This window comes from Puma concolor, chromosome B4 (genome assembly GCF_028749965.1).
Source record: "Puma concolor isolate L17-30 chromosome B4, mPumCon1.1.hap2, whole genome shotgun sequence".
NCBI lineage: Eukaryota > Metazoa > Chordata > Mammalia > Carnivora > Felidae > Puma > Puma concolor.
In genome coordinates, this window is record NC_141673.1 from 96,227,929 (window position 1) to 96,252,855 (window position 24,927).

Sequence of the window (24,927 nt, forward strand, 5' to 3'; positions counted from 1 at the left end):
CTCAGCCACCATTTCTACCCTCTGCATGGCTGCAGGAGGGACGACAGCTTGTACTGTGTCTAGCAAAAAGGGAAAATTATAGTCAAAACAGCCTATGTTAAGTTAGTCTGTAAACACATCACGAATAATGTAGGGATGTATGCTTTCCTAGCTTCCTCTTACATAGTTCTGGGACTCACCCAGCATAAACACAATCTTCTACCAAAAAGGATCCCCCCAGAGCAGGCCCTCCGTAAATGACCTTGCATTTTATCCCTCTACCTAAAGTGGCTGGCTTCCCACAGAGCCTCAACATGGTAGAGAACGAAGTTTAGGCATAGATGGCTCAGCCCAGGCCACAGGACCACAACCCAAGCTTTAGGTATTCAGTTGACTATAGATTAGTCCTTAGAATTATCTACTAGGCCAAACAAGATCCTAGGCTCTTCCACCCAAGTAGATTCAAACCCTAGAAGTGAATCTAGAATCATCCCCATCCTCTTGGGTTTTCATCTAATTGTTTCCCCAAGTTTACAACAAGCTGGACCCACACGTGCTTCCCAAAGTATTGAAACCAGATTTGCTTTCAGAGACTATGGCAAGGGGGTTTCCAAGAAACATCGCAGGCCAATATGCTAGTGCTACCAAACTCGTGTTATGTCATAATGCCAACCAGTGGGCAAGTAATATACATCCCTTTAAATCTGGGATCCCTAAATTTCTGTAATCTCTAAATTTTCTGGACTCCCTTTATTAACACAAGCTAAAAACACAAAGGCTCAAGCAAAGACAGAACCTGAGTTGCACTCGGGCATGACCTATCAAAATTATTCAAGAAGAAAAGCAGTTCTTCACCGGCTAACGTGCAATTTTCTGCTATACAAACAATGACCTAGAAGTTTAGAAGAAAACTTAATAGAAGTAACATATGTATTGAAGAAGGAAGAAATAAGCACTGGAAGTAATTCCAAAGAACTTAATTATAAAAGTTATAATATTTACATGGGAATTTTCCCAAAATACAGTGCTTCCAAGGCTCTACAAGGAAGGAGATGTGCAGGCAAAATGGTTGCATACTGGACTCAAGCAAGAGTAAAACTCCAGAAACAGCTTTGCTGTCATGCAAGCAAAGCAAAAATATCTCGGCAAGTGAGAGGCGCTAAGGAGGATGCCCCGTAGGAGATGCTAAGAAAGCAGAGTAGAGATGAGGCAGGGATAAGGCTACCCACCTCAATCATTCCTGACTTCACACACGTAAGGACCACACACACACAAGCACTCCTGACGTTACTGCCGTGAAAAGGTCATGATGGGCAGGGCAGAACAATCAAGACCACATGATACCATTGTTAGAGGTCGGTCCCCAACTATACTTCTCTGGCTCCCCTTCTGACAGGAATATGGTGGTGGTTATGGTAACTAAGAATATAGAGATGGAAAGTGTGAGGAGGGAGGCTCTGTACGATAAGAAAGTGCTGGATGGTTACCTCAGCCCCTCACTGCCAGTCTTCTCCCTGCTGTTAAAGTAGGGAAGAAGCCAAGGTGCAGGTGGTGAGAGAATAGAGAGGGAAATGACAAGTGGCCCTGAATATTGGAGGCAGGGCACCTGACGTCTCAAGACCAAATAACCCAGATGTATTTCAGAAGGACAAGAAACCGGGTCCCTGAAGCTTAAAACAGACCTAGAAAATGTTTCATCACAATACTAATACATACACACGCGTGGCATGATGCAAAACAAAATGTTCTGGGGAAGAACTTCACTGGAATTTCCCAGTAAGAGTTTATAAATTAGACATACAAAAAACAACATGGAAGATTCACATTTGCATACTATCCACAGAGTGCCCAGAGGGGGTTAACGCAGGGACTGAAAACATAGGTCAGATACCCCAGTCAAATGGATGGTGCTGTCATCAAAGAACTCTGATGCACCTTCCAAAGTGCTTTGCAACAATTGCGCAGACGTGGTAAAATGAGGTTGAAGTCTTCCTTCTCTCCAAAGCACTGACTCTGCGCTGATGGGGGAGAGAGAGTACCACCCTGCTCACTTCTTCTGAGACTGAAGATTCCATCAGACTATATCTAGGGGAAAGAGCGCAAGCATCAGAGACTTTATTTTTTTCATGGTAGAGAACTGGAGGAAACCTAAAGGTCAGGCTATTCCTCTACTTTTCTGTCCTTTTGTCTAGCCCCAGTAGTTCATAAGTCTTTCCAGAAAGGTCCAAAAACTTTACCTTTTTCCATGACAAACTCATGAACACTGAACTAGACCACAGTATTTGAGGGGTGGGGGATTAGCATTTTGAGCAAGATAATTCTCCGGAGTAACTGCCACAATCACTGCATGACGTTAGCACCACGAGGCCCAACCCAGAAAATTAAAGTAGAAGCCACCCACCTCAGTCACTGAGACCGTGAAAACCATGAGCCCACATTTCCAAATGTCCCCTAAGGGAGATGGTACCATCCCCAGCTAAAAACAATTGAATATTTCTGAATGGTCATGAAGCACCCTAAGAAAAGAGTCCTGCTCTAACTGGTTCTTGACACCCAAGAAGACTCCCACTCTCCCTACCTTCTAGAGAACAAAGTCGGAGTTGGTAGTGTTTGCCCCAAACCCTCAGTGGTAACCAAGTATTTCTTTCAGAAGCGATTCACCTGGTAGGGAAGATCAACAAACTTTATCCTAGAGAGGAATCTTCGCAGCTCCCCGCGGCCAATTTTGGGGGTGGTATCCTCGAGTTGGACCACCTGGCCTTCCATCAGCGCCCACCGTAGACTGAGCTTGCTGACCACCAGGGGTGCTGGGTGGCCTTCAGAGCTGGGCCCTGTTGTCCTGGTAACATAAAAGGCATCTTTCCAGAGGTCGTTAATTCCAACTGAGGAAGGACAAAAACAAGAGCAATTAACATAAAGACCAAAAACTTCTGCTAACAGGAGAGTGGCTCGGTTCAGCAGCTAGATTCATTCATTCATTTACTCTTTCATTAATTCATACACAAAGTTTATTGAGCACCTAATAAATGCAGGGCACTGAGCTAGGCAGTGGGTGCACAGTGGGAATGACTGGTGGCCGGCAAACCAGCACATTCCTCTCGGTCTCTGAACCTTTCCTTCTCTGAAGCTGTTTCCAAGAAAACCCCAAATCAGGAAATGAGGATATGCCAACTCTGGTGACAATTTGGTAAAAAAGTGAGCACAACAAACCAGAACTTCTGAGAATTCCTGGACTGTCAGTGCGTGATCACAGAAGATATGTGCCTCCCCAGTGCTTATTTGGCCTCATCCTTAAAACAGGGATCATAAAAATGGTCTGGATTCTTAATCACCATCATTTAGCCCTCACTGAATAATATTTGATGCTAATATTGAGAAACGGCTCATTTAGATCCAATCACAGGATTCTCCCCACTCCGGCCCCCCACCACACACACAGCCAGCAGGCCAGTATGCCTGCAAGTTCCAGATCAGGTGTTCTTCCCGATGTATCTCAACAAACTGAGAGCCACAATCATTGGCTTTAACTTCAAGGCAAATGAGTTTGTGCACAGTGAGCCAGTCTGTGAATGGCAAGAGAACACAGAAGTAAAGGAAAAGGGGCCAGTCTGGTCTTCCTCTCCACAATACCCACAGCAAGGACTACAGACTCGCTTAGGCCAGAGAGAGGCAAAGGATCTCGGTGGAGGAGACCATCAGACACTTCCAGACCAGGAGGGGGCAGTGGCTGAGTTTCCAGAGCTTTGACCACCTGAATTACAGGACTCCAATACAGGATCCAGATTTTGCTGTATGGTATTATTTATATACATATATAAAGCTGAGGAATACTTCTAAAATGTTAATAGCAATTATGAGTGGTCAGATTCCGGCAAAATTTTTTTTTCTTTTTGATTATTCTCTTGGCAGCCACTTCTACGCAATGGGCATGTTTACTTGTACTAGTCAAAAGAAAGCCTCCCACTGATCCTAAACCAATATCCTGGAGACAACATGCTACCTCCATCATATCCCTCACAGTTAATTCTAAATCCTAAGCTCTTGGAGGGTCGAGAAACCAGTCTTATTTGTATTCCTAGCACCTGGCACGGTGCCTGACATACAGGTGATGCTCAGTGAATGTCTGCTGAAGGAGTGGCTGTGGGAATCACATCCCCCCAAGAACCTCTGGGACATGGGGCTGCACTGGCCCTCGGCTTTCAGGCCTATTCAGAGAATTGGGTCCTCAGCCTGTGAGCCAAGTGCTCCTCCCAGAGGGAGCACTCCGGCCATGGCCCTGGGCACCAGGGCGCCAGGGAAAATGCATGGGAGTGCTCAGCTGTCATTTGAAAGTACACATCCCTCCGCTGGTAGGACGGTGGTACCCTCACACACACACAGCCGGCACATCTCCTCCCCTCGCTGTGCACGCAGTCCCCACTGTCACTGGGACTCACCCTCTGAAGCCGTCACTGTGCCCGTGGCATTGGCCAGATCGAGAAGAAGAGAGGGGAATGCTGGGTGCAGGAGGTAGAGGTGGTGAAGGCTGGGTGGCCCAGTTCCCGGGATGGCGTCCTGACAATAAGAAGCAAAAAGGAAGAACGCAGGTAACTCTACGTTCCCACATGTGAGGTCCTCGGATGAAAAGGGCAGAGGGGACAGTGATTACTCACTCCTCTCTGATGCTATGACCTGACCCCAAATACAAGCATGTGTTTGAGAAAAACTCCCATATAAAAACTCCACATATTTCAAAGAGCTCAAAACAGACTAACCACTAATTTCTTCAAACCACTAGAGCTGGAAAGTGCCCTCTCCCTTATGAGAAAAAAAAGAACGGAAATGTGCATGCCCCAGGAGAGAAGTTTGATGGGGCGGCTCCCAGTCTTCTGCCCGTGGAGTATTACAACACCGGGTCATCTCTTGCAGTAGGTGGGGCTTTGTGGAGACAAAATGTATGTTTGAAAAGACATCTGTCTCCTCTCACTGGGTATTAAAGCCAATTACAAGTGTCAAGCTCAAATCCACAAAACTCTTCTCAGTTCCTGAGATAAACAGAGCATTGGCCACACAGAAGCAAATCATTAAAAAAAAAAAAAAATTCCAAGGCCCAAGTGTCAGTCGTCTTTGCAGAAGACGTGCACATTGGCCCTTCCTTTACTGGTGTGACTTTTGCGCAAGGATGACATTCCATTCTTGCACGTGTGCAGCCATTCGGTTGTTAATGCACAAAAATACCACGGATGGGTTAGTAAATGACTGCTCTACCAAGCTCCTCGAGGACCTCCCCTCCCCTGGGAGCATCCTGGGGCTCTGCTAGTGGAGGAAGTAGAACCCCATATTCTTAGCATAAGAAGTCCACTGAGTGAGGAGAAACACAGGCGGGAAGCTTGCAGCCACGCTCCCACCACCACACAGAAGAGGGCGTTTTCCACACACACGCTCAGGAGCCCAGGCTTGAGAGGACAGACCTCTGGCTCTGTCCACGTGACAAGCAAGGAGTCAAACTCCCTCCTCACTGCCTAGGGAATGGAGCCCAAATTCCTAGCCTGAAAACCAAGGTCTAACGGCATTTAATCCAAATCTGACGTTTCCAGCCTCTTCCTACAATTATTTACCTGCCCACCCATGCTTCAGCAACCTCTACTGCCCTTGCCCTCTCTAACCTCTGCCAACCTATTTCCCCCTTAGACTGTCTAACAATCCCTGCAGCCCATTTCCATGCATTAATACAATTCTCAGCCTTAGGTCCCACACCTAAATGCCACCCCTTTCACAAAAAGCTCTCTAACTGCCCCAGACAAAATTAATATCCTCTCCTTTTGTGCTTCCACCTAAACCTCTTATTTGTGCTTCCTTTGTGGCATTTGTGACATGCCTTTGTTTTGTGGTTATTTATAGACACTTACATTTGAGAGTCACTTGCTCTAATCCCCTCATTTTATTAAATGAGGAAACCGGGAAGTTTAAAATGTTAGGCAAACTATTCGTGGGCACACGTTGGGGCAGAACAGAATTAGGACTAAAACCTAGATTTTGAGTAAATCTGATCCTCAAACTGGAACATATTAGCATATTCACTGACAGATAAAGACCATGAGGCTCAGAAAAGTGAGGTGGCTCGTCCAAGAGTGCACGGTTGATGAACTCAGGACTCTTCATCCTTTGGGGTCCCCCCCCCCATCTGGGGACCATCTGCCTTCTCCTCTAGAGGACCAGCACTCTTTCCAGACTATCCTTAGGTCCCTACAGAGAACACGGCATCTGGCGGAGAGTGAGTGCTGGTCAAGACGTGTTTAATTGAACTCATTCAGGGTGGGTCTTACCAAAAACTCCCAGGCACCTAATACAGGTGGCACCCTGCCTCATCAGCCCCACTGAAATGCTGTGTATAGCACTTAAGACATTCCAAAATCTGCCTTCTGGGCATAGCACTTTCTCTCCCACACTTCCCCCGGGTAAACTCTCAACCTCAGCCTCAGCCTCGTCATCCTCTCCAACTGCTTGCCATCCCAGCCCCACACCGTTTCTGCAGGCTCCGTTTATTTGCCTCAAAGCCCAGCCTCACCCTCCATGAGACCTCCTCTGCCCATTCCACACCAGTCACAGTTAGTTCTCTTCAACTGTGGCACAGATGGATCATCTGGAAATCTGGACCTTGTGGCTTTAGAAGACCTATCCTTTATCTAGCCTCCCACTGTCAGCAGCCAGCAGCCAGGGGCTGTCGGCTTGCACAATGCTCGGCCGAAAGGAAGGCCAGGGCAAGCAGCGCTCAGGAGGAAGCAGGGTCTTGCCCTGCCTGCTCGAGTGCTGCTGTGATCCACCCCCGCCCCCCGGAAGTATGGCAGCTCCATGGACCCCAGCAGGCCCAATCAGCCCAGCAGAGCAGTTATCACCTCACCAAGTGACAAAGGCCCCCACCCCCCAGGCCCACTTACAGAACTGGGAGATACCGCCGACATCCCCTCGGCCCAGAAGAGGAAGACAGACTTCTGATCTGAAGTAACCGCCGAGGTGGTTGGCGTTTCCTTCATGTGGCAGGGAGCGTTGTAGGTCCAGGTAACAGAGCCCGAGTCCCCATCCACCACCATCATCTGCAGAAGAGGAGCCTGTGAGTACAGCCCATCTCCAGAAAGGCAGCAGGCCAAGAAAACACACAGAGCAAAGAAAACCCACAGAGATCCAAATAACACATGTATTAACAGGTTGAGCTTATTACATGTGAACAAACTGGGTGTTCGGAGAGCATTATATAAGGCCTAGGGACCAAGCCCCACTTTTCAGCAGCTGTTGTCTCCATTTTGTAGAGTGTAAAGGATTGTAGAATTCTCCAGTGGGAAGGAGATGTTAATCATCTGATCCACCTCTCATTCTCAGGGTGAGAGGGTGGAGGCCCAGGACAGGAAGGGACTCAGATTGTTCAGGGTCCGTGACAGTGCTCCGACAGAGAGCGGCCCTTGGAGGGGAGCACCTACTCCCGCTCCTTCCCTCCCGCAACTGCAGCCACCACTTTAGGGAACAATGACTAAGTGGACATAAGTCCTATGGGCTGTGCTAAAAGCTTTCTGGGTTTGATGATCTCATGGCACATGTAGCTCAGCCCCAGGGTGGTCTCAAATTCAAAAGAGCACATCTAAACAGATGAACACATAAACTAAGAGATTCACTTAGTTTACTTAGATTTACTCCTCAGCTGCGTCTCTCAAAGGACAATTAAGGGGCCTGAACTCATCATCCCTGGCACACTGCTATCTCCTTTTCACCCCAAATACCTCATACCTCACAGTTTTAGAGCCTCTTCTCGGCCAAAATCCACAAGAAACTCCCCATCCACCTCTAGCCCCTGTCTTTATGGCCCTTCTCCTCAAGGGTCTGTTCTTGGATAAACGGAAGGACTGTAGCTCTGGCAACAATCACTTCCCTATTCTTCCAGCCTCCGGGTCCTGCCCTTCTTTGTCCGTGCTCAGACTCTGCCTCATGGAAGGTCCTGGAACCACACAGAGGGACAAACTCCCCTGAGCCAGCAGTTCAAGATTCCCTCCGGCAGTCTGAGGAGAAAAGTCTTGAGACACCACACTAAAAAATTTTATCCAGTCACACATATTATTTAGCTGTCATAATAACCCTATGAAGATAGGTGATAACTCCCACTTTATAAAGCGATGTAGAATCTGCAGTTGGGTGAGATTATGTAATTCACCCAAGGTCACTAGCAAGTAGTGGAGCCAGGATTAAATTCCAGGTCCAAACCCTCAGCATCTCATCTCTTAAGCAAGCTACATATCCCCTTCTCCCTTAATCCCGCTGGAATGCCCATGGAAATTCCAATCTCTACCTGAAATCTTTTTGAAACACAACCAGACATTGCTTCCTTCCTGGACAGCACTGCTGGAACTGCTCCCTGAAGTGATGCTTCTATCATCGGCTCTGTCCTCCACTCATGACCAAATAACCCTACTGCCTCCAATACATCACCTAAATTCTGCAGCCTTGCTTTTCAGGGCCCTCCATCATCAGCTGAGCTCACTCTGATCTCTCTGGAGGAAATACCCCTTGGCCTACCCTTATATACCGACCCAGCAAACCACTTCTCTGCTTTCATGATTTGAACATCTCACCTGCAACCAACATGAAGCACCTCTTGACTCCCTGCACTCTATCTGCTCCCCACGTCCCCATGGCGTTGTGCAGACCTCCTTTACCTACCCACCATGATGTGGTAGGGCTGTGTGCATACAGGCACCCCAAAGACTATGAACTACACAAAACCAGGACCTTGTCTTCATTACTGCTGTGCCTCCACAGACATCATCTGTGCATCTGGCACGGAACTTGGCAGATATTAGAGGAGATGATTAAGTGTTTTGTTTGCTCACAGGGAACAGGGCATAATATATAAATATATATGTTACAGTAAAGATAAACTGAAAAGATTGGTCAGTTATAAAAAAGAGATTTTAAAAACTCTAATTCTCCCTGTAATAAGAATGAAAACTGTCTATCCAATCATTATAACCTCATAATATGCAACCTCACATAAAATCAGGAAGACCTATGGAACATGCCATACCATTCTGTCTCTGGGCCACCGGTGTCAGTGTTTCTAACCTAACAAGCCTTCCCAACCACCCTTCCTCATATAAATGTGGTTCAGCTTTCCAGGTTCTGCTCATCATCTTTCCCTCCTTTGTTAAGTCTTTCATAACAACCCAACCACCCCAGATATCCTGCCTTCTCTGAAATCTTGGGAAGATATGTACTGAAGTACTAAGTTCATTTATGCCTGCCTTTCCCCACCAAGAGACTTCAGAAGGTTCCTATTGCCTAACTGTGAGTTAAGAATCCAGAAAGGGGGGTGGGGAGGGCGGCGGGGAGGCGGGCAGCACCTGGGTGGCTCAGTCGGTTAAGCATCCAACTTCAGCTCAGGTCATGATCTCATGGTTTATGAGTTCGAGCCTCACTTCAGGCTCTGTGCTGACAGCTCAGAGCCTGGAGCCTGCTTCAGATTCTGTATCTCCCTCTCTCTCTGCCCCTTGCCTGCTCACGCTGTCTCTGTCTCTCAAAAACAAATAAACACTAAAAAAAAAAATTTTTTTTTAATTTTTTTTTTTAACATTTATTTATTTTTGAGACAGAGAGAGACAAAGCATGAACGGGGGAGGGTCAGAGAGAGGGAGACACAGAATCTGAAAGAGGCTCCAGGCTCTGAGCTGTCAGCACAGAGCCTGACGCGGGGCTCGAACTCACGGACCACGAGATCATGACCTGAGCCGAAGTCGGCCGCTTAACCGACTGAGCCACCCAGGCGCCCCCAAAAAAATTTTTTTTAAAAAGGGAAAAAAAAAAGAATCCAGAAGTGGGAACTCATGTACAGGAAGGAAATTAGCTAGACAGGCTTCCAATGCTATAGACTGTAGCACTGAATTGTGAGTTTTCATTTTATCCATCAGCCAGAGTTTGAGTTCTCTGAAGGAAGGGACCAAATTTTAGGTTCTTTTTATTTCTCACAGGGCCTAGCATATGGCTGGACACAACATATATACCTTATATATGTTTCAATTGATTTGAGTCCCAAAGTTTTACCTTTTTCATCCCAACTCCATCCTGTATCTGTAGAAGGAAGTCTAACGTCTGATCATCAGTGAAATACCCAGGAGTAGGCTGGCTGCAAATGAGAACACAGTGATCAGTGGTGAATAAGAAGAAGAGGAAAACAAGGAATTCTCTTCTCCTGCATTGCCCCACATATCAAGTGATTGTTCTGAGGAATTCTGACACATGGGAAAGCGGATCAGAACGGCAAACACACAGAGGAACACGCTGCAAACCTGTGCAGGCCTTGCAGGCTCAATGTCCAGGAAGGTGTCAGATTTTGCCCCCGCAGCAGGACAAGGCCTTGTCTGGCTGTAATCAGGAGGTTGCTGCAGTTGGAATCAGGTGCCTTCACCATCTGGAGTAGCTCGACACCATCACTGAATTAAACAAGACCCCAACAATTAGCCTCCAGCTGGGATGAGATTCCCAACCCACCAGCTTGGGCTTTTGGTCTTGGTACTCTTGTATGCATCTCCCACCATTATCTCATCAGGTGGGCACTCTGTCATTCCAGGGAATGTCAGTTTAGAAACCAAACATCTCTAGAGAATTCATGCAAGTTCAAAAGGAACTCCCAGGAGAAGCGCTGCAAAGCCATATCTCTGATGTTAGACGCCCTGGGAAAGATAACAGAGCCAAGGATAATGGCGAGGAAGGCGGATGGAAACCTGGACAGGAGGCCTGAAACTGTCACTAAGCTTGGACAGCAACTCACTTAACACTGCATCAAATTATTTCTCTGTCTGGACAACTGGGACGATTCTATTTAACAACTGCCAAACTGACTGAAACAATGTGATACTGCCAGAGAAAATGCTAGAAAATGATTTGAAACTTCTGACAGAATAGAATGAAGACAATTACCATCCAGGCCTGGGGTTAAATGGGTAAAATCCACTCCATGTGGAAAATGGCATGCTTTGGATTAAGAAATAAACAAAAATAAAAAATAAGATTTCATGGATGCTAGCCTTGCTTCTGCCAAAATGAGTTTTTAACTAAGAGAAAAACACAGAAAAAGAGTAGGGCAGATGCTTCAGCACAGTTTTACAAGCAGGCATTTTAAATAAATCTGTCTCCCTACCTGAAGGGTTCCCAGTCTCACCTATCCCACTCTCAGAACCCTAAACAAATATCCTTCTTTGCAACCTATGTGCAGAGTGATCACAAATCATGATCACCAACACATAGCTATCAACACATTATGTTACCAAGAAAAGAAAGCTTCTAACTCACCAGACCAGAAGATGGTATATTAAGGGCAGCACTGTTTCCCCCCAAACTTCTGCCCACTTATTCACCAGCCCAACCAAACTTGGAGACTCCATAACACATGAGATCTCAGATCTCACTGTGACAAAGTCAGACATCTGCCCTACCTGTAAATGTCAATGAGCTCAGACAGGTTGATAGATCTTCGCTTCTCCCATTCTGGCTCTTCTATCTGCAGAGAAGGTGGTAAGCTGTCTCGATTTTGGGCCTGAACAAAAATGTCCCGCAGGGCGACAGCTTGGATATTTCCTAGCACCACAGGAAGAACCAACACTGAGAAGTTGAATTTACTAGAACTCTCCCAGGGTGAGGATCTGAGCAAGAGACACAGAGCGGAATCAGATGGGTCTAATATAGCCCACCCAGTACATATCCAACATGGAGTAACTGGAGAAGTGATTAAGCGGATGCTGCACAGTCTTTGGAGAAGGCAGCTGAGAAAAGCAGAGTTAATTACCCGCAATGGGTGGGGGAGAGTGAGAGGCCCCTGGGACAGGAGGTGGCAATAGGGCTGGTGACAGCAATTCCCGAGCTTTCATTGTCTCAAAAGGGAGGCCTAACACACACACACACAGATGGGGAACAGCAGCAAAACTACACTTAATTCTTACCAAAGCCAAAAAGGATATAGACAGCCCCGTTTGTGGTGACGTAAACCTGAGGACCAATCAGATTCCCCACGCCCACGATGTTGTACTTCACAGGTCGGCCCACCGGACTCCCTGTCCGGCCAGACACCAGCAGAAAGCACAGATCTGGCTGAAGAAGCAAAAAAACGGGAGTCAATAGGTGTCATATCGTCTCCTAATCAAGTAGCTTCTACAGAAGTCACTGCGCTCTGATTAGCTAAGGGTTCAGAAACACTTCCCAAAGTTGCACAGCACAAAGCCAAACCTGCTTCCCTTTTTTTCCCTGGAAGAAAGAAAATGAAGCCAATGTCCCATTCCTTGTTAGATATGTGCAAAAAGCATCTTCATGGTAGCTCAGGCAATTTCTCTGAAGCATGGTTGTTGCTGATTAACAGTCTTCTGAGGCACAGAGTTCTAGCCGAGAGCTAAGTATAGGACAGCTGACTGCTGGGTCTCTATTCTCATGCCCAGAAATCCCTAGTAATATTTGGTCCCAACTAAAATCAACACGGGCAGTCTCTCCCATCATAACATTACATGTCTAGCCTGGCCACTATCAACCCTCAAGCAGAGATCAGCAAACCTATCCTGTGAAGAGTCAAAAGGTGGATATTTTAGGTTTTGCAACTCAGATGATTTCTGTAGCAACTAGTCAACCACCATAGTGTGAGAGCAGCCATCGATAATAATAAATGAAGAGGCATGACTGTGCTCCAATAAAACTTTAGAAAAACAAGCAGGGGGCCAAATCTGGCCTGCAGGTCAGTTTGTTAACCCTGCCCTAAAGGGTTTTCGTTAGGAATAGAGTCACCGGTCACTACAATATGAGGCTTGTAGTGATATCCTAACTTAAGTAAAGCTTTTGACGAAGTTTAGTATCATGAATTCTTCTGGACAAGATAAAAAGTATGGTTTTCAGTGTACCTAGAGTAAAAGTCAATGCCAATCCAGAGGGAGACTTTTGGTGGGATGTCACAGCACTCTGCCATTATCCCATTGCTACTAATGATTCTCATCAAAGACTTGAATGAATAGCTCATCTCAAGCTTATCACAGAACTGAAAGTGATAGCTAATATGCTATATGACAAACTCAAAATTCAAAGAAGTCTTAGGCTTGGAAGATGGGTCAAAATCTGAAAGAAGAAATGGGGCCACTAATGAGTTGATTAAGTAGAAGGTGTGGGTGCTTTAACGGATTATAAACAAAAACTAAATCTTAGAAAGGCTATCGCAATCTTCAGCTACATTAATAGAAATATAAAGCCTATATCTAAAGAAGTAATAATTTCCCTATGCTGGTAAAACTGGCTATATCACAAATAGAATATTGTTTTCAGATATGGGTACCACATTTTAAAAGAGATATGGATAAAATGGAGTGCAAAGGAAAATAAAGCAAGAAAGAGAGGGGTCTAGACTTCATTTTGTACAGAGTACAGTATAAGAAATTGGGGGTAGCCTTAGAGTAGCAGGTGTAGTGGGACGAGGCTAAGGGCTAACAGGCCTACATGAAAGCATGTAGAAAGAGGATTAGATTCTTTCAGAGTAGCTCTGTGGGGCTGAAGCTGGAACAGTGAGTGGAAGCTATGAGAAAACAGAATTCTCACCAATGTGACAGAATTTTCTTGACCTGACCAAAAATGAAATGAACTGCCTTACAAATCAGTGATATTCCCATTAGCCTGAGTACTCATGGAGAGTATGGATGCCAATGTGTCTAGAATACCGTATCAGACTATAGCACAGTGGAAGAGGGTTCACCACATGGCTTTTAAGGTCCCTTCCCACCTAGAAGATCCAAACTGTTCTAGACCAGATCAGTTCCTCTCACCCCAAACCAGGTCCCACTGTCCCAAGCCCGCCTCACTCTAAACCCAGATCTAAGAACAGAGTCACTCTAAGTCATAGACCTCATATGTTCTATTCCTCAAGAAGAGAGAGCCTTCTATACTGTAGCTTAGAGTAAACCAGCTTAAGTTTCCCAGGTTCTTTGTTGCTGGCATCATGGTCAAGAGAGGTCAGTAGAAAGATGAGGCTACTGCTGTAAACCCATTGCTTCACTAAGATTTTTTTAATCTATCAACCATCTATCAACCATCTATCAACTTTTCAGGCAGAATGTGTAAGTAAGTAAATTCTGTGACACAAGTTGGGTGATACACTTTTTTTGCTGTTTGGTTAAGACAAAAAAAAAAAAAAAAAAGCACAGAGTTGGAGCAGACAAGAAGCTAATTCCTCTAATAGAGGCCACCTCACTACGGAGGGTCCTTAGAAGCCAGAACCTCTAGCCTGTCAACCACCTCTGGCTAATAAGAAGCCAAATGGGGTATTAAGGCCGAGATTTTTAAATTTATCCAGGATACAGAAACTTTTTCAATTTCTTGCTATGCCTCTGCTAACCATACCTCCATTGAAAAGAAACTCCCCATAGTTTCCACTTTGGCACCTTCAGATAATCACTCCCTGATGGGCATAGTCTTCAAAAATTTCCCTACACCCTGGTCTCTTTATTCACAATGACTGTAGTAAAAAAGGTTATGTAAACAACAGTTGAGTTTTGGGTTCAATCTACTTTGAGACCAACTGGCTAGCTGAAGAAAAACTAACAGAAAGCACCCTTAAAACAAACTAGCCTTCAGAAATTTACCTAACTTCTTTGTTTTCATCTTACAAAGTATCGCCAGGTGTCCTAGAGCAGTGCTCCTCAACACTTGTGATTGGTGAAGCACTCTCAGTTAGTCTCTGGTGCTCCTGGCAGAAAACCATAAAACACTGATAGATTTCGCGCTATTCTAAATAATTTTACTTGCAGATTTTATAACTATACTCCACGTATATGCATTACAAAAATCACAGCAGCAAACACAAGGTCTACTAAAAATTAACATATGCTACCAAATAAAGCAAAATCATCTATATCCACAGTTTTCCACAAATATTATCTGCCAATTGTTCCTGGCAAACTCACATAGGAAGTCTGAGAAAAAGACTTAGAGGAATTCTGACACAAGCTTGAAGAAAAGCTTTAGGAGTAAAAACTTAAAGTTGAGATAAATCTGTTCGTTAACATATTCTTTCCTGTGAATCAGGAGGGAAAACTACTATTATTTTAACTGTGCACAGAAAAACTAGTTCCAGTACCCCACAGCTCCAATAAAGCAGAATTGAGAAGCGTAATTTAAGGACCAATGTACTAGACTCAAAGTCTGTATTATCATAGCCTGCGTTACAACTATCCTTTCTTAGGTCATTGTTGTTATTACTTATTCAACTTACAACATGCTCTATGTACATGAACTATCAGCCTATCTTATTGTTTTATGTAAAATAAAAATTAAGTATACATAACTAACAACACAAACACATGGTCCAATAGGCACTACGTTAGGCACTTAAATACATTAGTTCCAACTTTCACAACAATCCTGTGAGTAGACAGAACCTTCCCATGTCCAGGGCCCAGCTGGATCCCATGGCTTGCCCACGGCCACACAGCTACAGCAGAGCACGAATTGAAACACAGACCTATTTGGCTCCAGAGCTCTACCATGTCACAGTCAATGGGAACATAATGAGGCTGCCGGGGAAAACGAGTTCATGATCGTAATTTATTCATTAAATCTCACAAAGACTATTTGCTTAAACCCAAGCCCTCGTAAAAAGGTTTCGAGCAGCATTTATAATAACAACACTAGGAGCTGACTAAAGTTGGAACATTTCCTATGAGAAACACAGACCATTTAATATAGGGCATACCTGCAATTCCCCAATGGCCAGGACTACAAGATCTCGAACACCATCTTCATCCAAGTCTGGCAGCACCACCCCTGGGGCAGCCAGGGTACCGTTGGATAAGTAGTTTGGGTTTAAAGTCCAAATGGCTTTCCCTAGGGGAGGGCAAAGAGTCTGATCACAATTGACAGCTTTCGGACTCTGGAAAAGGCAGACGCCATGCTCCCAGATCAGAAAAGAGAAACCCAATGGGCAAACGACAGACAGCAGCTCTTCCTTCCTTTTTCAGTTTTTATCTTACAGGGGACAAACGGAGCAGGGAGTGTAAGCTGAAATCCTCAAGTGTCTGACTCATAAACCTGTGTGATAACTTCATGCCTAGATTTTTTAGATAAAATAGAAGTGCTGAAGTCTCTTCAAGAAAGAGGAGCCCACTTGTCTGGGGCAGAGAAACTGATCTGTAAGAGATTATTACAGCTATTAAGGAAACATCCAGGGGCAGCCAGCCAGACCAAGTCTCCCTCCCGCTACCACATGTTCACATGAGCAGGGAAATTGTAGGAGGTTTTCAAAATGACTTCACTTCTGGAGTTAACTCACATTTAAATTTTTTTCGCTCAAAGTTACCCCACTACCAAACTCCAACCTCTAAAACTGGGAAGGTTGCTATGCATTCATTCAGCTTCGCTCAAGTCCGAGCAATACACTTATGGTGGTGTCGGGGGCCTTCATTATATTTGATTCTCTTTCACTCCTTGTGTCATGGATGTCTGAGTATAATAAGAAGTCAAAAGGCCAAATCAACATGCATCAACAAACCTTAGTTTCTTCCCTGAACTTTGCTGAGGTGGTTAATGGCCAAGTTTACACAGGGACCTCGTATATATCAGATACAAGAGACAGAGCTTGGCTGTCTTTTGTACACAGCAGGAAGACTAGAAACCAAAAGCCTCAGGGTAGTTTCTGTTTGGGCAATTCAGTTTAGCCCCAACCTAACACCAAACAGGTTTAACCGTGGATCCATTACTCAATCTATTCAAACCCTTTCTCTATCTACCTTAATACTCACCTTCCCAAGTAGTAAAATCAGATTTTCCATCATGCGACAGTGGTAAGGCCCCTTCCACACGAGACTGTTCTGACCAGAGACTGTGACTCACTGGAACAGAGGCTTTTGTGGAAAGTGATCTTTACCTGATGTCGCATTGAACGCACTGAACATCTTATGCGTCCCTGTCACGAGGCAGATGGTTTCAGCCACGCTTCCTGGTATCAGATCCAAACATGTAATATCTCGGGCCTCCTCGGGGAGGGGACTCAACCAGAGTGTGCTGCCATTCATCCCCGAAAGGCACACAAGGATAGCAGCTGGCCTTGAGACACCTAAAAGCACTCGAGAGATACAAGAAAAGAAAGGAGACAGAGAAGATAAACAGTACAGGTGAGAAGGAGGCCAGAAAACCAAAAGTAAATGGTGCCGAAGCAGCACCTCACACCTGCGTATTCTGCTCCTTCCCATATTTCTGGCTCCAAGTCTCAACAACAGAGTTCCTCTCATATCTGTTCAACACACTTCCCACGTAAGACAAGAGGTTGTGGACCTCGTCTGGGCCACCTTGTGTGAATGTTGCACCTCCCCCAACACGCTTGTTTACATGTCCGTCACCTCAGCCTCCACTAAATAGCAACACTCGTAAGGCTAAAGACTGTCACATTAATTTCTGTATCCTCAGTGCCTCACAAAGCACCTAGCACACACAGCAACCAATCGTTTGCTGAATAAAAGACAGGAGCAAAATCTAGAACATGGGAAAGTCACTGCGGAGAACAAAAGCAATCAAGAGGGTAAGGCATGCTCAGAAAAGTCAGACTGAGCTAGAACATACACAGAGCAGGGGGCAAAGAAATACCCAAGTTCTGAGACGCCGGGGTGGCTCAGTCAGCAAAGCCTCCGACTCTTGATTTCAGATCAGGTCATGATCTCACAGTTCATGAGATTGAGCCCTACATCGGGCTCTGTGCTGACAGTGTGGAGACTCCTTGGGATTCTCTCTCTTCCCCTCTCTCTGCCCCTCCCCTGCTCTCTCTTTCTCTCTCAAAATAAATAAATAAACTTGGAAAAAAAAAAAAAAAGAAATACCTGAGTTCTAATCATCGCTAGCAAGTGCTCCCTGAGAGCAGAAAAAATAAAACATTTTAAAAATAAAATCCTGAAGATTACACATAGCAATGATCAGTAGGCCTTCCTGGTCTAGACTCCCATGGAATCAGCTGATATAGCCCCAGTCAGGAAAGAATACTTGGGAAAACTTAATGTCTATGTTCAAGGACAGCTGGTAAGGGATCAGAGTAGCTCATCTCTTTAGTAAATAATCCTTTATGTCACTTAATTAACAATTAGAATAACAACTTTCTCTCTTGCCAGTTTTACATTCACTTTCAGGATAGGGATGCTGACTCATCTCAACACTTTCCACTTCCAGCAACAACCAATATGGACAAAGCAATTAAGTTTTAGAGCTTCCCTGTACCTATTCCTCAGCACTGCTAATTAAATATACAACCAAAAAACAAGAGACAAGCTGTGGCTCACTGTTTCAGACCCTGTTGCCAGAAGCATTGATACACATGACAAATTACAGTAACATATGTTAGCTCCTGGACTTCCCAGGGTTGCTGTGATTAATATACTGTGCTGTCCTTCCTCCTTAAGGACCCTCTGAGACTCCAGATCAATTCTCTGAATCATCTTTTTCCAGGTGGTAATGGGTTATCCGTTCCCCACCAGACTGTGGCTCCTTGAGGCAGAGACCACATTCATCTTGTTTAGCTCAATATGACTCGCACAGCTCTATGTAAGGTGCACAGCAGGTATTCAATTCATAGTTGTTGAATAAATGGATGCACAAATGAATAAATAAATAAGTAAATAAATAACATAATCCTTCTTGTGCTCAGTGGCACAGATCTTTGAACCCACTGGCTGGGGTTATGCGCACAGCAGTTTGACATAAGGGTCAAGGATGTGAACTCCAGAGACTCTCAGCTATACAGTTTGATCCCAGCTCTACCATTTACCAGCTATGGGACTTTGCCAAGTTCCTCAAACTCCCTATGTCTGTTTCTCCATATGTAAATGGGGAACAGGGGGATATTAGTCTACCCTATAGGATTATGTTGAGATAAATTTGTTCATAACATGTTATACACTTATACCTGTGCATAGTACACAAGAAGTACCATATGTGAGCTCCAGTGTTTTCATCATCTGTAACAAAATCAGGCTAGTCTACATTGTGCCCAAACCCATGGCCTTGCCATTAGGAGTCCTGATATATAGCAATCTGTGTAAAACAATAACTAAAACAAAGTCTCCAAATCTAAAAGGGGATAGGGAAAATTTTTACTTCAAAGGCTAATAGTCATAGACAAAAAAAATGTAATTAAAGTTCAATCATATAGAAGTCAATTAAAGTCAAAAGTCAACCCTCTAGGTTGAAGTTTCTCTCTGCAAACAGATCTATTCCTAAATTGCTTCTACAGATTACACAAGACCCAGAAAGTTTTTTTCTAATAATGTCAGAGAAGAGGGCAGCTTAGCATTCCCTAAAACATACCTAGATGTTTATTCCAGGGCCTGGATGATTAAAAAGTAGCTACTAGGGCATCCTCAGCCTCAAACCAGAGTTCCTGTATCAGTTTACAGACTACAGTTTGAATCCACTTTAATGGATGCTGTAGGACAAACCAGAAGCCCCCATGTACCTACACTGAAAATGCAACTTTTTTTTTTTTTTTTTGGTAGTTGACATATATCACACACTCAATCAGGTTAAGTTGTGGTAAGGTTTAATAAAGAGACTGTTTACAAAGTTGTGGTCTGGGTACAGACAAACCACAAGGGATAGTACAACCCCTTAGAACTGTTACCACTCCCAGGCACAAAGAGACAGGAGAGGAAGTGATTCCTGAAATCCCCAAAAAGAAAGTCCTATGAGAAGACCACCTTAAGAGAGGATGTGACCTACGATCAAGGATGTAGCCAGCCTGAGTTCACCCTGGCAGGGAGGGAGCCAAGGGAATAAGTACCCTCCCCCCACTCTCTTCCTCTCCTCCAACTTCTTGCCTGTGCTTCCTATTGGCCAAATCCAATCGGAAGTTGGTAAGCAAGGTAGCCTGTTGACATAATGCCTACTGGTTGGCCTTCCAGTGCAGAGAGCAGGGTGGGAGACCAGAGAGAACGAGAGAGGACTAAACAGGAGTAAAAAGAAAGCACCTGGCCAAGATACATGTGTGTAAAAATATGTTAGAACATGAACAGAAGCTTTCTGCTGGGGATGGGAAGGTCGGATTGGATTAGCATTTACTATAATCTAAGAAGCAATGGAAAATTGGCCGGGAGAAAACTCAAGAACCCTGAGAACTAATGCTGTTCATTGGTGTGTAGACAAGTCACTTCCTCTCTGGATCTCAGCTTCTGTATTATGGGACTGGGCGACCCACTAAAAGTTCTTCCAGCTACAACTCTCCATGATTCCTTGAAATGAGCTTTGCTTGCACACAGGAGCTTTCCAATAAGGTTAGTCACATATGATAGACCCATGATGACTTTCTATTGACTCCAGATCCTTTTCTATAGTGCCCTTCCGGAGACAACCCTCATGTTTTCTCTTAGTTCACAGCCCCTCCAATCAATGAACTTCTCCTGTAGCAGCCTCTATAAGACATGTCTCTTACCGACCACACTCCCATTCCTTGAAGTTACGAAGGAGAGAAGTACATCACGCAGGCCATCTCCATTCACATCAGCCAATTCCAACGGAGACAGGTCCCCACCTGATGAACACATAAAAACAAAAAAGTCCTGAGTTAAGTCACCACAAACCAGTTCTCCCAGGTTACAAAGGGAACAGACACAGAGCACTGCCAGCACCTCCCTAAAAAATAGGCAGACTTCTGGTTCCTAGATAAGACAGAGTACACACAGTACTGCCTATTCCTCTAAGTGCAGCTCAAGTCCCCAGGCATTACTGAGAAAACAAATGTAAGAAGACTCTGGAAGGCGCAGAGAAGGTAGCATGGCTAGAGATTGCAAAACCCACAGAATGACAAGGTGATGACTCCCCTGGGCTTTCTTTTGGCCTGAAATGTCCCAGATGAGGTGCTGCAGAAGCTGGCAACCAGAAATGCCAGCAGGTACAGACAAAAAAGGTCCAAGAAAAGCTGGCTCCCCTCGCCAAAGGACCAGGAAAAGGAGCAGCATAGCGAGACAGGAAAGTTTTAGATGACAAGTGTTCTACACCAACGAAACACCATACAGATAGAACTGTGCCCCCACCCCACCCCCACAGCAAAGGCCAAGTGAGAGCCTAGAGATCCACTTTGCCCAGCTGTAAGAAGGCACCCTTCCCCCACCCCAACCAAGGTCACATCGGAGAAGGCCAGGTGGGGAGCCAGGACTTTCATTCCTGCCTAGTGCCCTCCACACACACAAGGGAAGCCTATAGTTTTACCCCTACCTGGCATGAATGAGGCAGCTCGCACCGCCCCTGCCTGGGTGGTGTCAGCAGGGGCCTGGCAGGGAGTCTGGGCTTCCCACTGAGCGGTGACAGATAGTGCCACCCTACCCCTCAACAGTGTGGAGTCAGAGGACACCTGCCAAAGTTGGAGAGAACTCATGCACAGCTGGTGGAAGTGTAAATTGGTACAACCACTATGGAAAATAATTTAACGTAAATTGAACACACGCACACCTTATGACCCAGCAGTATCACTCACAGGTTAATGCTCTAGAGAAATGCTCACACGCTGCATCAGCAAACATGTACAAGAATCTTCTTAACAGCATTATTCATTTTTTAAACATAGAAGTCACCTAAATGTTTATCAACAGTAAAATGAATCAATAAATCATGGATAATCATACCATGGGAAATCAGTGATGAAAATGAGTAAGGTCCAGTTACAGTATATCAATATTGATGAACCTCAAAAAGCATTTTATAAACATGCTAAACAAAAAGAAAAAACAAGTCACAGAAGCCTGCTTAATTACATTTATACAAAATTCAAAATGGGAAAAATTACTTTACCATGTGGTAAAACTTTAAAGAAAAGTAAAGAAATAATGACACAAAACTCAGGGCAGTAGAACTCTGGCAGGGAGAGGTGGCTTTGGTGAGGAGGGACACATGGAGATTTCAACGGTCTTTATAATGTCTTATTTCTTAAACTCAGTGGTGGATACATCAGTGATTTGTTCCTAGCCTTTACACCATATACAAATATTATAAGAGCTCACTTAAAACCATCAAAAAAGGAAGGAAGAGGTGTGCCTGGGTGGCTCAGTCAGTTGAGCATCCAACTCTTGATTTCAGCTCAGATCATGATCACAGGGTCATGGGATCGAGCCCTGTGTTGGGCTCCGGGCTCTGAGCTGAGTGTGAAGCCTGCTTAAGATTCTCTCACTCTCTTTCACTCTCTCTCTTTCTCTCTCTCTCTCCCCCTCTGCCCTTCGCCCCTACTTGAGCTCTCTCTCTCTATAAAATAAAAAAAAAAATTTTGTTAATAAATTGCAATCTTTTAAAAAAGGAAGACAGGGAGAGATATCCTGTGTGGTGGGAATACAGCATACGTCACATCTACCCAGTCTTGCCTTAAGAGAAAGTAAAGGTGAGAACACAGAACTCATCAGAAGCTAAATCAACTAAAATTAGTGAAGTGTCAGAGGTAAAATATTTCTAAACGAAGATGATGTAGGGGTTTGGGAGTATTGTAGGGGAGGGAAAATTTCTCCTCTACCTTCTTAGGGTTCCTAGCTGGGACTGAGTAATAAAACATAATGAGATAACCGGTTAAGAAGACAGACTGACGTGACAAAAGGACTCAACGTTCACTGAATGAAATTTCACATGTACGTGGGAGCCCCCACAGAAAAATAAAGACCTGGAGAAGTGCTTACGTACTAGGTTGAACAAAGAGTGGTAGCCATGGGAAGGGAGCTAACACGTCTAAAGAGACTAAAGGAAGAGAAGAGTTATTTTAACAAGGTCTCTGTTTGCACAGACTTCCCTCAGCCTCAACCCCCTGTCTCTGTTGATTAGAATGCTTCTTTCCTCCTGGTACTGGGAGGGCATCTTTCACATAGGAGTTTCATCTCCTGCTTCAGGGAAGAATTAAAGGTCAAGGTCAGAGTGCCCTTCTTGCATCTGCTGCTATTCATGTGCCTTCAACTCAAAATAAACAATATTTTGTTTGCTGTGACATATTTTGGGGTGGTGTTCTGAACTCCCACACCCCAAGGCAGTTCATAAAAGACAGGACTGTTTGGCACTCACAGCTCAGATGGAATCGCATTCTGGACCCAGAGCAAGCTGTTTTAAAGAAACCTGCCCCAGAATGAAACAAAATAGCTAGAATTACTTGGGTGGCACCAACCTAACCATTAGGAGCAAGAAAGAAAACTTACCACAAGAAAGCAAGTCGACTTTACTTGAAAGAAATTATTTCAAAATTCAAATTGGGTGAGGCTCCTATAATCGACAAATGCCTGAGGGTCCTACAAAGCCCTGGCCTCTGGTCTGGCCAGGCCTTGAGCCTTACTTTTCTCTGTAAATAGCCCGTCTCACAGCTTTGCTCTCCCCTGACAGTGTTGGCTGCACTGCAAGGACCCAGCAAACCAATGCTCTGTCCTATCTGCATCTAATTAAGACCAACGCCAATAGAAACACAACAGAGCAGCGACCTTCCCAAGCTTCTGGAGCTGTATCAATCTTTTTGTTTTATTTCCAATTTTAACCTCCTAACCACCCCCACACACAGGGAGAGGAATGCTATATGACACACATTTATTTGTAAAGACCTGGAGGGAATTTTCAACGTCATCAGCATACAGTTTTACAGAAGTTTTACAAAATTACATGTAAACTTGAAGTTTTCCATAATTGGGGCTGGAAATCCTGCAACTCACCTCTCTGGGGGCCCAGGTGGCGGCTCCAAGTGCTGTGCAGATCTCTGGGGGGACAGGGGATCAGGAAAGCACATACGAGCACCAGGATCATGGAGATGACCAAAGTTAGCAGGAAGACAGATGTGCGTACGTAAGACACGATGGAAGAGGTTGCCTTCTGCTCCAGGCCCCCAAGAGGTTCTGAGGGGTACCCCTCTGTGGCGACTTCTGAAAGATGCGGCTTTGCAGCCCCCACAGCCTCAGCATCTGAGTCAGGTTCTGGCCCTTCTCCCAGAGGGCTCTTCCCGTTTTTGACCCCTCCATTCTTCTGCTGCAAGTTGAGCACAAGGTCATCCTCGCTCTCGTCACTGTCGGCCTGTGTGAGGGGGTCATACTCCCCTAGATCTGGACTTTTCTTCCCTGAAACACAGAAAGACGGAATGTCAGGAAGAACTAGGAAGGAGAAACCCTCAACAATTACATGGCAACTGTGAACAGCTAAAAGAACACACAGAAAACAAAATAACTTAAGTTTACAAACTTAAATCTTGATGGCTATCTATAAAACAGATGCCAGCAAAATGGGGAAAGAATGGGGGGAAAGAAAATCAGTGTTCTAGAATTATTGCTTTTATGACTTTAAAAAATTGGAAAAGAAACAAAGTGGCAAATTTCAAATACCTTTTTAGTTTTTTTTTTTTTCAATATATGAAATTTATTGTCAAATTGGTTTCCACACAACACCCAGTGCTCACCCCAACAGGTGCCCTCCTCAATACCCATCACCCACTCTCCCCTCCCTCCCACCCCCCATCAACCCTCAGTTTGTTCTCAGTTTTTAAGAGTCTCTTATGCTTTGGTACCTTTTTAGTTTTAAAAAAAAACTCTTAATGTGTGTGAATCTCACTAAAGAAAGACATGGCTCTTATATCAACCTTCCATATGCCTTATGTGCAGATTTCCTTTGATTTTCTTAGATCTGTGATGTTCCAATCCTTCCTGGAACTTGCCTAAACTTCAGAAGAATCGTTCTCTGGGCACTGCTTCTCACAGTCGGATATTCGTGGCTTCCTAATGGTCTCCACAGAAACAGCTTGCAAAGTAGAACACTGTCACCTGAAAACTCACTTCTGAGAAACTTCCTACGATTCTAAAGCCCTGTCAGTACATGTTTCAGTAAACACTGTTTACCTTTACAAATGCTATTCTGAGCAAGTATTTTAGGAGGGGTGGGATCAAGCAGGAATGCAGCGGTAAAGGATTTTTCTCAAAGCTGGCTTACACAACAAGC

General features: G+C 44.7%; 1 protein-coding gene across 1 annotated transcript in view; it reads right to left on the reverse strand.

Annotated features, from left to right (window-relative positions):
* Nucleotides 1-2,610: 2,610 nt before the first annotated feature.
* The window catches only part of FAM234B (family with sequence similarity 234 member B), a 32,294-nt gene continuing 9,977 nt past the window's right edge, over nt 2,611-24,927 (reverse strand). The window contains exons 2-12 of the mRNA XM_086714039.1: nt 23,658-24,056; nt 20,426-20,524; nt 16,883-17,071; nt 15,713-15,843; nt 11,937-12,084; nt 11,433-11,574; nt 10,287-10,430; nt 10,042-10,123; nt 6,897-7,052; nt 4,416-4,533; nt 2,611-2,861 (exon numbers count right to left, since the gene is read on the reverse strand). Coding sequence (XP_086570165.1) covers nt 2,626-2,861; nt 4,416-4,533; nt 6,897-7,052; nt 10,042-10,123; nt 10,287-10,430; nt 11,433-11,574; nt 11,937-12,084; nt 15,713-15,843; nt 16,883-17,071; nt 20,426-20,524; nt 23,658-24,056 — 1,844 coding nt within the window. The 3' untranslated portion in view covers nt 2,611-2,625. The remainder of the gene's footprint in view (nt 2,862-4,415; nt 4,534-6,896; nt 7,053-10,041; nt 10,124-10,286; nt 10,431-11,432; nt 11,575-11,936; nt 12,085-15,712; nt 15,844-16,882; nt 17,072-20,425; nt 20,525-23,657; nt 24,057-24,927) is intronic.